The sequence below is a fragment of the Notamacropus eugenii genome, chromosome 4 (assembly GCF_028372415.1).
Source record: "Notamacropus eugenii isolate mMacEug1 chromosome 4, mMacEug1.pri_v2, whole genome shotgun sequence".
Lineage (NCBI taxonomy): Eukaryota > Metazoa > Chordata > Mammalia > Diprotodontia > Macropodidae > Notamacropus > Notamacropus eugenii.
In genome coordinates, this window is record NC_092875.1 from 45,594,781 (window position 1) to 45,610,238 (window position 15,458).

General features: G+C 40.5%; 1 protein-coding gene across 1 annotated transcript in view; it reads left to right on the forward strand.

Moving 5' to 3' along the window:
* The window catches only part of LOC140499392 (piwi-like protein 1), a 75,221-nt gene that overhangs the window by 26,157 nt on the left and 33,606 nt on the right, over positions 1–15,458 (forward strand). Inside the window, exons 10-14 of the mRNA XM_072600740.1 lie at positions 5,338–5,464; positions 5,705–5,822; positions 7,264–7,375; positions 8,541–8,725; positions 14,269–14,341. Coding sequence (XP_072456841.1) covers positions 5,338–5,464; positions 5,705–5,822; positions 7,264–7,375; positions 8,541–8,725; positions 14,269–14,341 — 615 coding nt within the window. The remainder of the gene's footprint in view (positions 1–5,337; positions 5,465–5,704; positions 5,823–7,263; positions 7,376–8,540; positions 8,726–14,268; positions 14,342–15,458) is intronic.

Here is a 15,458-nt window from a genome sequence, read left to right on the forward strand (position 1 = left end):
GAAGAAAGAAAGCAAATATGGGGAAGGGAATGGGCATTTAGTAAGTGTCTAATATGTGGGCTAGACACTCTGCTAAGCACTTTACAGATATTATCTATCTTATTTGCTCCTGACAACAATCCTGGGAGTGCTATTATTATCTCCATTTTGCCATTGAGTAAACTGAGTCATATACAAGTTAAGTGACTTGCCTAGGATTACACAGCTAGTAAGCGTCTAAAGTAGCATTTGAATTGAGGCCTTGCGGACTCCAGGTTCAGTACTCTGTGCACTGTACCACTTAGCTAGCTGCCTCTAAGAGTTCCTAACCTTGAGTCTGTGGACCCCCAAGACATCCTCTGTCTTACATGGGGGGAAAATTATATCTGTTTTCATTAACCTCTAAGTGAAATCTAGCACTTCCTTCAGTTAGGAATTACTAAAAACAAATGAAAAAAAAAAACCTACCACCACCAAACTTATTCTGAGGAATCTATAGGCTTCAACAGAAAAGGGTCCAGAACACAGAAGAGGTTAAGAACTCCTGATTTAGAAAATCTTGTATAGGAATAGGTTGTTAGGAGTTATTGGTAAGACAATTTGAGAGGAGGCCAATAGGAGGCATTCTTGAGATGGTACATCTTGGAAAGACATCAAAACAGGTGCTGGTTCAGGTTAACTGACTGATAAATAGTAGTTGAAATGAAATGTATGGGACAGGCTTGGTTAAAGGAAGAGGTAGTTCCATTGTAGCCTAGGATAATCTGGTGGATGGGACCTCTAATAGGATGAAGACATTTTTACCTTGTAAGTGCTCTATAACATGGGTGTAGTTCAGAATCATGGAACATCTTTTGGGAAGTTGGAGTGCTGATAGACAGGTTTGAGGGTAGAGTGGGAAGTGGACATTAATTAGAAAAACCTAGGGGAAGAATATGGTATTTCATTAGAATTCTGTTTAGAGGCAGAGGTATATAAGATGTTCAGGAGGACTAGTACCTCTGGTGTGAGGGCTGCTCATCCACCTTTGTTGTCCCCCTGCCACCCAACTATTACCTGTGGCTCCAAGAAGCTATATAGCAAGTGCAGCCACAGCCAGGTAAAACAGGCTCAGCAGACAGGCTAAACTAGGTTGAGGGTAAATAACTGAGAGGCCTCAGACTTATTAAATTAGGGAGATGTCCATCCCAAACATGTGAAGAATGAGTGAGAACGGTTTGTTCCATCTGCTATGAAGGTAGCTGAAGGTGGCCGGGGTCATCCACTGCATTCTGAGTCATCACCAGCTGTGCTGACTTTTGTCTTTTCGGTGGACTTTGAAGATTCTGGAAGAGAGAGTGAAGATGATGATTTTGTGCAACTTTACCTCACTTAAGTCCAGTTCAGGAGCAAATCAAGACATCAGCCCATGATGTCATTGGTCTTCTTTGAAACAAAGGACAAACCACCACAACTGAGCAAATGAGAACCTCAGAGCATTTGAAGATGAGGCCTGTAGTAGACTAGTTTTGTCTTTATGCCCCCAACCCTTAGTACAGTGTCTGGCCTTACATAGGAACTGCTTAATACATACTTGTTAGCTCATCGCGAGTCAGTGTAGCTCTAGTCAATTAAGTAGCAAAACAACACATTCTTTAGGCATTGGTATTTAGGCAACTAAGAATAAACTTGATCAAAAATAAGCTATTAGAACATTTTTGTGGTGTCTTGAAAAAACTAAATATATATGGTTTGTATGTACATATATCTATATAGACATGAATATGTGTGTGTGTGCATGTATACATTTTTTTTCTTTTCTTTCCCTGGACTTTTGAGGAGCTTGTCTTGCCAAAGCAACCTTTACCAATGCAGATAAGTTATTACTCTGAAATTTAGAGTGGCTGGGGAAAGAAGAGAGGGTAGGGGCAAATAAAAGGGTCAGTGACTTGCCTAGGATCACGCAACCTATGTGTGTGTTTGAGGCAGAACTTGAACCCAGCACTTTCTGATTCTAAGGCCAGCTCTCTCTCTTTCTACTACTACTATTCTGTATTGTCTCTGACCTGGTATGTTGTTAATGGATAAGGATCATTCCTGCATTTTCATTGCAATAGGGATCTCACCAGTGAAGACACTTCCTCTTCTAAAGCAGAGAGACACCTTCTCTGCAATCCATAGCTATAGAGGTGGGGCAGGGTGATCTTCCCAGGGTGACATAGCCAACATGTGTCAGAGGCAGGATTTGAACCTCAGTGTTTTGGGTTCAAAGACCAGTTCCTTCATCCAATATGTCATATTTCCTCTATTTTTTTTAGCTCCATCATTGTAGATTATCAGCATGAGCTTGCATACATTGATGAGGCATGGAGTGGAGCTATCTGCTTGTAAAGATGCTGAAAGGGAGCTGTCTTCCAGTGACTAAACTGCCTCCATGACTTAACAACTATGGCATTAGTATCTCAGGGCTTTAAAAAATTGTCAGCTGCTCCAGCTAAGCCCTCACCTTGATTGGGCTTTGATCCTGTGGCTTATGTTCTCTACATTCATGAGTCTGAGGGTCAGTCAGGTAACAAACATTTATTGAGCACCTTCTATATATGAGGTACTATGCTAAGCTGTGGTTTGTCCTTCATTCTGGAAGAGGACCATGACATCAGGAAGATGATGCTATGACTTGCAAGTGGATTAGATTACAGTGAGGGAGGGTTGTGCAAAGTTATCAGCCTCACTATCTCCTCTAGAGCCATGTGGATGCAGTGGCCAGATATAGATCAGGACAACTGGAGATGGCCCAGGTTGCAATGGGAGACCTTGGCCTTTTTAAGCTAAGTCTTTTTAAGTCTTTCCTAGTTCTTATTTTAACTGAGGCAACACCCATTCAGTGATGAGGGCTGTTTAAGAAGTGAACCAAGGGATGGCCCCTTGAAAAAAAAATCAAACTGGGAGGAGAAGACCCTCAGGATTGTTTCTGACCAAAAGAGAAACAATGACTATTTATATTCACTCTGAGCCATCTGGACCCAAAACGTAACCATTAAGTAGTGCTTGGGCAGGGACCTATCGTTGGCCAATCAATGACACCTGGATTGAATTGGGTTTCAGTCATGGTCTTTAATAAAGAAATCTAGCCAGTAAACCCCAAGATATGAAGGGAGGCTTCAGGCATCAGAATTTACCTTTGGGCAGAGTACCCTCAGGTAAGGACGTGACCCATAGAGGAGAGGGAAAGGGAGAGAGTTTACAGAGAAAGGCAAAAATCAGGCCTTGCTTTCAAGGAGCTCACACTTTAATGGGGGAGGCAGTATGCAAACAACTACATAAAGAAAGGATATAGACAGGACAGACTAGAGATAAATTACAGAGAGAAAGGGCTAGAATTCCAGGGAATCCGAGAAGGTTTCTTCTAAGCAGGGTGATTTTAGCCAGAAGTGGGATTTTAGCCAGAAGTTGAAGGTAGCACAAGGAGGAACAGAATCCCAGGCTTTAGGACAACCAGTAAAGATGCCCTTGATCGTAAGACAGCATCAGTACATGAAGAGCCCTGTCCTAGCCCCTCTTCTCATCTTGTCTTTTTTTTCTTCATACTGTTTCATTTGGTGATCTCATTGACTCCCACGGGTTCTATAATTATCTGTATGCAGAAGATGCTCAGATCAGCTACAAACATTTTACCCACCCTCTTCAGTTTCCTGCTTTTCTTCTAATTTTAGCAAAATTGTATTTGTTAATGAAAGACCTTTTTAATTTTATCTTTTCAAAAGTATCCATTTTATCTCCCATGAGTCTTGATCTACTCTTTAGCATTTTCTGAATGCATTATATCATTTAAAAATATTTTTTTTCCTCTTTCTTAATTCCTATTCTCATGATTTCTTTTGTACTATTACGCCTAACGTTTATAGGATACGGTAAATAGTAGAGGTAATAATTAACATCTTTGCTTTACTTTTGATTTTATTGGAAAGTTCTCTAACTCTTCTCCATTATAATGTTTGATCTAAGTTTTAAATAGGTGATGTTTACTTTATTAAGAAAAGATCCACTAATTCCTGTGTTTTCTAATGTGTCTTTTTTTAAAATAGAGACAAGCACTGGATTTTGTCAAATCCCTTCTCAGCATGTTTTCAAGATCACTTAACAATATATCGTTAACATTATTTATCATATTTGTAATCTTCCTTATGTTGAACAAACCCTTCATTCCTGGGATAAATCCAACTTGGTCATACTGTTTAATCTTTCTAATATATTTTTGTAGTCTATTTATTAAATTTTATTTAAAATTTTTGCATCATTGTTCATTAGGGATATTGTTCAGTAGTGGTTTTTTTCTGCTTTGTCTCTTCCTGGTGTAGTTAACAAGACCGTATTTGTATCATAGAGATTTGAGGGGTTCCTTCATTTCCTATTACTGTTAACAGTTTATATTAAATATTAGAATTATTATTCTTTGAATATTTGATAGAATTCACATATAAATACATTTGGTTTTGGAGGTCTTTTTATCCTTTTGGGGTTCTTTTATGGTTTTTTAAAATCCTTTTTCTGATATTGGTTTATTTAAAGTCTAATATTTCTTTTGTTAATATTAACATTTTATATTTTTATAAATATTCATCCATTTCCTTTAAACTTATCAGTTTTATTATCATGTAATTGGTCAAAAATAATTTCTGATAATGTGTTTTGTTTCATCTTCAGTTGATTGTGTGCTTTCCCAGCATCTAACACATTGCCTGGCACGTAGTAGAGACTTAATAAATATTTGTTGATTGATTGATTTGATTGGTTTGGAAACGACTTATATAAATAATAAAGTTATTAGCACCACTTATATTAGTTAGAAACAACTTGTTAAGTGTTCCAAAATGTCCTTGCTTTCCTACTAACCAGCATGTCTGTAGGCATTTCTGGGTCTGAATTTACCTATTTATAAAATGGGAGTTTCAACTAGGGGATCTTTGAAGATCCAGCTTTAAACCTATGATTCTTTTGGCAATGAGAGTTCTGGGGCTGGAAAAGATCACCAGAGCACCTACAATGCCTAACACCACTCACGGGCATCCTTCAGTTTTCCCAAATCAACACAGCTTCTGATTTCCAGGCTTTGTCTTAATAAGAAAAGCTAGTGCTTATATAGTACTTTATGATTCTCCCCCAAATCCTGAAAGTTACACACTCTTAGTATTCTCACTTTACAGGGAAGGAAAATGAGGCTGAGAGGAGAGACCTGCTCAGGGTCATACAATGAAGAAGTATCTGAGGCAGGATTTGAGCACTCAGGGGCTCGGATAAAGTGGGGTCTTTACTGTGTCCACTGTTGGAAGAAATAACCATTAATGATGATGACCTCTCTTCCTTTCTTTTCTTACACAGCAATATAGGACAGAAATCACAGACTTGGAGCAGCCAGTCTTGGTCAGCCTGCCCAAGCGGAAGAGGGAGCCAGATGGAAGACCCACAAACCCTGCCTTGCTCATGCCTGAACTCTGTAATCTCACAGGTACTGACTGTGTGATTATCTTTTCTTTGGAGGGAAGACAGACACTCATCTATTTCTTTCTTGCCCATTAGTTCCACTTCTCTGCTTCATTTAACACCTCCTCTTTCAAGTGCTCTGGACTTTGTTTGAGACCTCCTCTTTGAACCCCTTCCCAACTCTTCAAGAGAAAGCTGCTCCTGCATCCCAAAGCTCACAGCAAACTTAGTAAGCCTTCTTAGCTCCTGTGTCTTTATCCTAAAGGTCTCACACGCTCAATGAGAATGAATGATAGGATCACTAAGAACATAGCTAAACTTACAAGGTTGTCACCCGAAAGACGGCACAGTGAACTCAGAAAATTCATCAAAAGTATTCATGGGTGAGTTTCTTTATTCTAGGGGGTCACAGCCTTTTTGGTGTGTCTTTTGGTAGTCTATTTTTAAATGCACACTATAAAATAAAGGATTGAGGAAACAAATTATATTGAAATACAGTTCTCAAAATACTGAAAAAGAAAAATTCTTAGACCCCAGGTTAAGAACCCCTGTACATATAATAGGTGAGTGATTTATGTTATCAAATTTTCATTCTCATCTTTGGTAACAGATGCTCAGAGTTGGTCAGATCAATCCAGTTCCTAGTGTCCTTCCAAGTTTAACTCAATTATCACCTCTTATATGAGACCTTTCCAGATTGAAATGACTTTTTTGGGTCTGTGTGTATGCATATGAGTATGTATATGTGTATATTATACATACACACATGTATGCACACGTACACACACATAGTAGATAGGTGTGCACACTCTCTCTCCCAAGACAATACAAACAACACAAAAATCAGGAATTGTTTCACCAGTGCCTTCGACATAGCAGGTCCTCAGTAAATATTTAGTAATCAAATCAGGACAATATCAGCTCCGTAGATAGATAGGCAGCAGACAACTGAAAGCTAAACTTAGAGTCCATTCTTACCTTTCTAGTTTGTACCAGACAGCTGTAATAGGAGACACAAGTTAAATGAGTTGGGACAACTCTAACTGTTTCTCAGCTCTGTTTGTCATTCAGTTGCTGGAGACAACCCCAAAAGCAGAGTAAGACAGGACAAAGAGCTGCCTTTGGGCTATCTTTGTGTATCTTGGGGTGACCACAACTTTGTCAGAGCTTGAAGTGGCTTTTCAGAATCTCAACCCAGAGAGGTACTGATGGCTTTGGGAACCCCCTTGAACTCTCCTTGAATCTTTCCACTTGATCTGGTGTTTGCCTGAGGCCATAAGCTTTCATTATCTCTATGTCCAAATCTGTTACCCTCAACCTAGCCTAACACTCCATTGTCTCTCCTATCCTTAATCCTATTCTCTTGGTTCCTGGAGTCCAACCTCTAGTCACCCCTGTTCCTGGCCACTCCCATCAAGACTGTCCCTGGACCCTTCCTCCCATAGTCCCAGATTACTTGGTCACCCCTAGATCCCTCCCACAGTCTTTCAGTACATAAGATCCTTCTTGCCTCCAAGAAAATGCTCAGAGCTCAGATTCAATCTGGCCTGCTGGCATTAGCATTACAAATGTTCAGATTCCTTAAGACTCTGCCCAGTATGGCAGATCTTTAATTTGTTTTTCTTTGGCTGAAAGAAGGCTTGAGTCAAATTCATTTTGGCAGGACCCAGTATGTTGGTATTTTGGGGTCCTGAGCACCCCTAAACCTCAACACTACCACCTAAGACTTTTGGTTAGGAAATGTTTGTCTTGATTCTGGTTCATCTCTTATTGAATATCATATCACTTTTATTTATCAGTGCCCCAATACTTTTAACTTGACAGTAATGCTGATGTCCAGAAAGAGCTTCAGGAATGGGGTTTAAACTTTGAAAAACAATCATTATCTCTCACTGGAAGAGTTTTGCCGGTACAGATACTCAATGAGGACAGAAAAGTAAGTTTCTTGGATTGAGTTGGGTGGTTTTTTTAATCATCAGTTCAGTTTGGTCCAGAGTAAACCTACTCATACAAGTAGAGAGAAGAGCAGAAGTTTTACCTTGTTCTTTTACTAGGCTTTCTGCTGTATTTCCACCTGAATGGAAAAAGTAAACTAACTTACCACCATAAGTATAGTTTGTTGTTTTTTTACAGTGTTTAAAGGTTTGCAAAGTACTTTACAAATATTATCTCTTGTGATGCTCACAATAACCCCCAGAGGTAGGTGCTATTATGATCCCCATTTTACAGATGAGGAAATTGAGACAGATAGGTTACGTGAATTGCCCAGGGTCACACAGCCAGGAAGTGCCTGAGGTCACATTTGAACTCTGGTCTTCTGACAGCAAATCCAGCGCTCTTATCCACTAGGCCCCCTAGTTGCTTCATCACAAATAAGAAACCATTAGTTTGACACATTCCTCTTTAGAAGCACAAGTTACCTTTGTAGACAGTAATGGCATGTCTGTTTTAGGCCTGGGGAGAGTGTCTCTGCTCTTGACTCTCCCTCCTTTCACAGCTGCTGAAGGGATCTTCTTAAAGCATGGGTCTCCCCTTCTCTAAAAGCTCCAGTGGCTCCCCCTTTGTTCTAGAGCAATGGGCTCCTCTGTCAGATATTTATAGCCCTTCACAGCCCCATTCTGTCCTGTCTCTCCAGGCTTATTGCACCTCACCCCCCTTTATGCCCAGGGCATTCTAGCCAACTGGTGTCCTTAGTGTTTATGACTCCATTTCCCATCTTTAGGCTTCCTGCCTCCTCTGCCTGGAATGCTCTTTTACTCCCTCTCTATCCCTTAGAATTCTTAGCTTCCTTCAAAACCAAGCCTAAGTGCGACCTCCCACTGGAAGTCTTTCTTGCTTTCTGTTGTCACCCTTCCCCCGCCCTTCCCCATAAGCACTGTATTAGCTTGCCTTGCACATTTATTGGACAGTTGGCTGGTGCCATAGGGCACAGGATCCCAGAGTCAGGAAGATGCATCATCATGAGTTCTTATCTGGCCTCAGTATTGGTTGTCTGGCACTTGAGAGGCACTTAACTTATATATGTTGACTTATTGGAATTTAAATAGTTGTAAAGCACAGTTAACTTTTTATAACATGTCTTTTAACTCTTTCTTACCTAGGCTGTCTCTATCCAGTGTACAGATTGGTCAAGAGAAATTAAAAAGGGACGCTTGAGTTATCCTAAAGCACTAACTAATTGGCTACTTGTCTTTAATTATGAAAATTCAAGACTAGCACGAATGCTATGGGAGAAACTAAATTTAATTACACATGACTTAGGTATAAATTTGAGGCCCCCCAAATGGTAAGTACAGTTAAATTTTTCCCATGATTTAGAAATTAAATGCTAGTAGTTGACAAGTTATGCATTTGGAGGAGTTTTTTTGCAAATACTTTGAGTCAGAATCTAGGGTTAAATAATCCAGTACAGATTGTTCAGCAGTTCTTAAAATATGCCTTCTTTGACTGGTTATAAAGGGGACCCTTGCTATTTGAGAAAAATAGAGCTTTCACCTGCTGCCTACGTCCCCTCAAAAGCCCTCAGTCCACAAGGTTTGATCCTGGCTCCTTACCTCTAAAAGGTCGGTTTCTCTCTTTTGCCTATGGCTTCAATTTCAGGGGCTCATTTTCCCCAAAATATAGGTAACAGTCTTTCTCAACTCCGACAAAGGCAGTGAGTGTACAGTATGAGTATCATGTGAACATTGTATGTTATGGGTATCACAACCTTTCTTTCACCTACCACAGAAAATTCAAAAGACACACAGAAAACTCACAGGAGCCCATGAATGGATACAAAACCATAGTCCTGAGATAATCCATTAGACTCTCCCACACTCATCCCAGAAAGGTCAAAATACTTTGGGGACTACTGAACAAGCACACTGCATTGATCTTGAACTGGCACTATCTGAGAAGCTCACATCAATAGCAGGGAAAGGTGGGCAAGAAGATATGTTAAAAGACAAGAGGGTGGCATGGTTATTAAGAGGATGCTCATGGACAGCAATCCAGGAACTGGGGCAGAGCATAGGGGTGATGGTCACCAGGGATAGGAAGAGGGATGTCATCATCTGAACATAGTACGTTATGTTCCCCTTAGACCAAAAGAGGAACCAAATGAAGGAATCTGGCCCAGAATGACAATGAACAAGTGATGAAGACTTCATTTCTTCAGTTATCTGATGGACCTATCATTTTTCCAAAGAAACAACAGCAAATAATTTCTTAATTTTCCAAAATGGTAATTCCATTTTTCAAAAATAGGAGGAACCCACTTGGGGAAATACATTTTCTATCTGATTCTCTCCAATGTGGAAGAACTAGTTTCTGCGGCAAAAATGATGAGAACCTTGGGGAGAATGTGGGCTAGTATTAGCTGATTGCAAGCTGAATTTGGGTCAGTGGTCTGATACCTCTCTGATTCGAGGGATGGAGGACAGAGCGAAACAATCCCTTCACAGAGAGCTCCAAATGAAAGAGTTCTGCATTTGTCACTGGGATTTTTGCGTGGATTCAATTCATCAGTCATTCAGTAAACACTTATTAAGCACCTATCAAGTGCCAGGCACTGTGCTGCTAAGCACTGGAGATATGAAAAGATACAGGAGACCATCCCTGCCCTCAAAGAGCTCACTCTCTAATGGGGGAGACAGCACGGAAAGAAGCAAGCTGTAAACAGGATAAGGAGGGGAAAATGAAGAGAGGAAAGGCACTTCTTCCTGTAGAAGATGGGATTTTAGTTAGGATTTGAAGGGGGCCGTGGAGATCAGTAGTCTGAGTTGGAGAAGAAGCCCCCTGAGCCAAGAGAGTGAGGCCGCTGTCACTGGACTGAAGACAGAGGTGTAAGAAGACTGGAAAGGGAGGAGGGGGCTAGGCTTTGAAGGGCGTCAAACACCATCATCATCTTCATCACGCCTTGCCCAGGATGAAGTCATCCCTGGGAAACTCAGCATCATGTAGATCGCTTCAGCTTTGCTGCTCACACTTCGTCGATACCCTGTCGGTAATTTCTTCTCTGTAAGACTGGAGGGTAGAGCGGAAAAGCCTCCTGGCATAGCATAGCCTCCTTTTATAGGTAGTAGCTCAGCATGACAAACGGCTCTTCATTTGCCCCCAGTAACTCTATTTGGTTTCTGCTCTGTCATTGGCTTCTCCCATCCCTTTGAGGCACCCTTAAGCACCTCCAAATCCCAGCTGCTTTTTGTGTTTTCTTCCCTTCTTGAGAGCAGGGGCTGCCTGTCTTTTTCTTATTGAATCCCTAGCACTGGAACGTGGTGGACATTTAATGAATGTTATCATGCTGTTTGTCATATTGCATACCTTAAATAAGAAATCTAATTTAATTTGAGGTTACCTTAAGAGGCATTTTATGGTGTATAGAGCATAGGATATGGAGCTGGGAAGACCTGAGTTCAAATTCTACTCAGACAGCTACTTAGCTATGTGACCCTGGGCAAATCTCAGTTTCCTCATTTGTAAAATGGGAATAATAATAACACCTGCCTTCCAGGGCTGTTGTGAGGATCGATTAAGTTGATATATATAAAGCACGTAGCGAACTTTGAAGTACCATATACATGCTATATATTACTGTCAGTATCGTTAGTCCGATTGTATTTTGCTCTGGTCAGATGGTATTATCATTAGTTCTGAAAACTGCCTGTCAGGAATGACGTTGGTAAGCCTCCAGAGGAAGGTGCTGTGGGTGGTGAAAGACTTCAAGACCTTGCCATCTAAGGACCAGCTGAAGGGAGTAGGGGGCTCAAGGGAGGCACACTTGTCCTTATGTATTCTCAGGATTGTTGTGTGGAATAGACTTGTTCTTCTGGTTTCCAGAGGGTAACTGTCGGAACAAGAGGGAGAAGATTCAGAAGGACCCTCTCCAGGAGACCTGTAGCTAATCAACAGGGCATGCACGGAAGGTGGTGCTTTCCTTCCTCACTGGAGGTCTTTAAGCAAAAGGTAGATGACTTCTTGTTGGCAGTATGGTAGTAGAGATTCTCTTTGCTATGGATGGGACTAAGTGGCCACCAAGGTCCCTGCCCATTCTGAAAAATATCTATGCTTTCTTCTAAAATAGAGTTCTTGTTATTTATCCTATCAATTTAGTCCATTTTTAATGAGACAGCTCATCTACAAATGACTTCCACTTTGGTAAACAGGAATTTTCTAAAACAGTTTTATGTAATCCTAGGGAAATCCATCCAGTCTTCCTTCTTTCACTCCTCCTTCTCTTCCTCCCTCCCTCCTTCCTTCCTTGTTTTCTCCTTTCCTTTTCTCTCTTCCTTTCTCCCTCTCCTTCCTTCCTTCCTTCCCTCTTCCCCTCCCTCCCTCTCTTCTTTCCTTTCTTCCCTCTCCCTCCTAGACTGATTCTGAGAAAATTTTGAGATTCTCCTGTGTAAAAGGCAGCTTAGCTTAAATACGTGTATTTTGAAATGTTTCCTTCATTAGACTTGAAATAGAGAACTCCTTTGCATCTGTAGCCATAAATCGGTCATTTCATTTTCCTGTGCCCAGATGTGGACCCTGAGGTGATTTTCGCACCTGTTCTTGCCTCAGTATCTGCCTGTCACCTCAGCGGCCACAAACCATCTGAGATTCTGAACTCAGTAAATTTGACTTTTAGACTTCTTACAAAAGGAAAGCAGAAGGGTCTAAGAGGAAGGACTTCAGGTTTGCTTCTTAGTAGATTTTTTGGTGCTAAACTTGGCTTTGGACTTAAATATCATCACTGGTTTGCTCTGACAGTCTTCAGTTTCTTGGCCTTCTTCAACTTTGGGCTTATTGGCTGGAGCCTTTGTGGAAGCATTCTTCTTGGACTTGGGCACTGTCTTTTGTGAGGACAGGATAAAGGATAACTTCTGTGGTTTGTGATCTCTTGCCCTCAGTTGGACTTCTGGATTGCAAGAGAAGAATCAGGAGTCATGGGACCTCAGAATACCATAACTGGGGATGCAAGGAAAAGATGTGTCAGTATCTATAGTCTAAAAATAAAGGCTTCGAATCCTGCTTAAGATTGGTTCTGTGATTGGGGATAGACAGTGGTAATCATTATTATTTGCACCTTTTTCCTAAGAAAAGTGAGTCTCTTCTCTTTGTTCATTTGAATAGAGCTTATGTGGTCCTTTGCGCAGAACATCCAAGAGGGAGCAAAAGAATGGAAGGAGAGAGAGAAGTGGAGAGAGTGGGTTAAGGGAAGGGAGAGTGAGACTGAGAGGGGAAGAGAAGGTAGAGATGGTAAGGAAGATGAGAGATGGGGGAAAGGCATGGAGAATGACCTTTTAAAAATATTTTATTTTCATGAAGATTTATCTGTCCTCCCTCCCCCCAGTAAAGCAAGAAAAGAAAACAAAACTTGTTACAAACCTTCATAGTCAAACCAAACAGTAAAAACCTACACATATGTATGTGTGCGTCCTACACACACACACACACACACACACACACACTTTCATAGTCAAGCTAAACAGTTTCTCACATTGACCATTTTCAAATATATACGTATGTACATACATATAATATATATTCACACATATACATACATAAATACACATACAAGTACATATGTACGTACCTGTGTACGTGTCCTGAGTCTTTCTCTTTGTCAGGCCCTGTGGCTGACAGGCTCATTCTGAATGAAGCTCCACCTGGTGGTCAACTCAAATCTTGACCTCCAGGTTTATGTAAACTCCCTGCCTGGATTTTTACCTGTTCGACAACATACATGAACCAGTGCTCCAAGAAAATACCACTCGTGGTAGTCACATCCGAAGACTAAAAACCAAGTTTTTTCTTTTAAAAAAAAAAAAAAACAAATACAAGGAATTTCAGTTCTTGGATTTTAGGGACAAACTTCTATTAACTGTCTTTGATAAGGATGTGTATTTATATAGCCCTCAAAAGTACATTCTTCACAGCATTCTTGATTGGTAAGCAAGGCAAGTATTATCCTCATTTTATAAAAATGAAAACTATAATTTCAGTGATTTGGCAAGGGTCATACTACTAGTGTCAGAAGAGGAAGTCAGTAGACCTGGTCTGGAGCTCAGGCCCTAATGGTGACCAGCCCTGCTTCCAGCATGCCCAGGGGACACTTGCTACAAGCAGATGGGAAAAAGTTTAGGATAATACCATTCATTTGGCAAAGACCCTTAAACTTTGATCCTGAGAATTGAAAGGAAACCTCAAGTATAAGTGGTTTATAGGTAATCTCTCAGTAAACATCCGGATTCTGATTAAATAGAAGTACTGAGAAAAGGATCCAGTTTTCAGTTAACTATAATGCCTGTTATTACTACATAACCTTGGGCAGGTTAGTGCCCTTTAGTAGATCAAACTTTGTTGCTTTGGGGTAAAAGCTAATAATAAGAGGAATATTGAAATGAATGAAGATCAGAGGTGCCATAATAGATAGGAGGAACATTGTATTTGTTAAGAATGATGGGGAAATAATTCCTTCTATTAGAATATCAGAAAGCAGCACATAAGCATATATGATAAAAATCTGTGAGTGGTGTACTGACAGTGAAGGGAAGAGATTGGAAAGGAAAAAATATATGAATATATAGTATCAGATGTTTTGTAGGCAAATCTGGTAAGGGATTGGAAGGTTTTTTCCCCTCCTTTCTGTTGACATTTTTAACAAATATTTTTAGTCATTTCTGGGTGCCTTTATACTATTTGAATTTTTATTCTTAATACCTTTTTGTATTGCCATCTTTCTATTCAGATTTGATGTTCTGAGTTCATCACTATATGAAACCTTTTCAAGCTTGTGTGAGTGATATGGCTTGAACTGGCTTCTGATTTTTGAATATAATGAGAGTGTATTTATTCCCTTCCTAGGTGTCCAGCACGAGATAAAATTGAAGAGTATCTTAAAGTCTTAAAGGACAATATTACACCAGAGACTCAGATTGTAAGTAGCCAGTTGTTCAGTTCTGAAATAGCAAGTATTTGATTCTTTATTTCTAGATGGCTACACTCAACTGCCCTCCTGTGACTTCACACTCAAGAGAGTTAAGAATGACGCGCTGGGGATGCAAAAACAAAAATGGGATGCCCTGACTGAGCCTATGTTCTCTGGTGGGGGTGTTGGGAGAGCTAAGAGAAGGCTATACCACAATCACATATATGTAAGTTGAGGGAGAAAAAACCAGCAACTGGAAGAATGAGGGAAGACTTTGTAAAGGAAATGTCCCCTGGGCTGACCTTTGAAGGACGGTGCTGGATTGTGAAAGATGGATAATCCAGAGAACATTCCAGTAATGGGGGATGGCTTGGGTGAATACAGAAAAGCAGGAGATAGAATGGCAGGTTTGGAGAAGACCGTTTTTTTTTTTTTTAACTTTTATTTTATTTATTTATTTATTTAACTTTTAACATTCATTTTCACAAAATTTTGGGTTCCAAATTTTCTCCCCTTTTGTCCCCTCCCCCCACCCCAAAACACCGAGCGTTATAATGGCCCCTGTCTGTCAATCTGCCCTCTCTTCTATCATCCCTCTCTGCCCTTGTCTCCATCCTATACCCCTTTACCTGTATTTCTTATTTCCTAGTGGCAAGAACAGTACTCAACAATTGTTCCTAAAACTTTGAGTTCCAACTTCTCTTCCTCCGTCCCTCCCCAACCCTTCCCTTTGGAAGACAAACAATTCAATATAGGCCAAATCTGTGTAGTTTTGCAAATGACTTCCATAATAGTAGTGTTGTGTAAGAACTAATTATATTTCCCTCCATCCTATCCTGTCCCCCATTACTTCTGTTCTCTCTTTTGATCCTGTCCCTCCCCATGAGTGTTGACCTCAAATTGCTCCCTCCTCCCCATGCCCTCCCTTCCATCATCCCCCCCACCCTGCTTATCCCCTTATCCCCCACTTTCCTGTATTGTAAGATAGGTTTTCATACCAAAATGAGTGTGCATTTTATTCCTTCCTTTAGTGGAATGTGATGAGGGTAAACTTCATGTTTTTCTCTCCCCTCCCCTCTTTATCCCTCCACTAATAAGTCTTTTGCTTGCCTCTTTTATGAGAGAT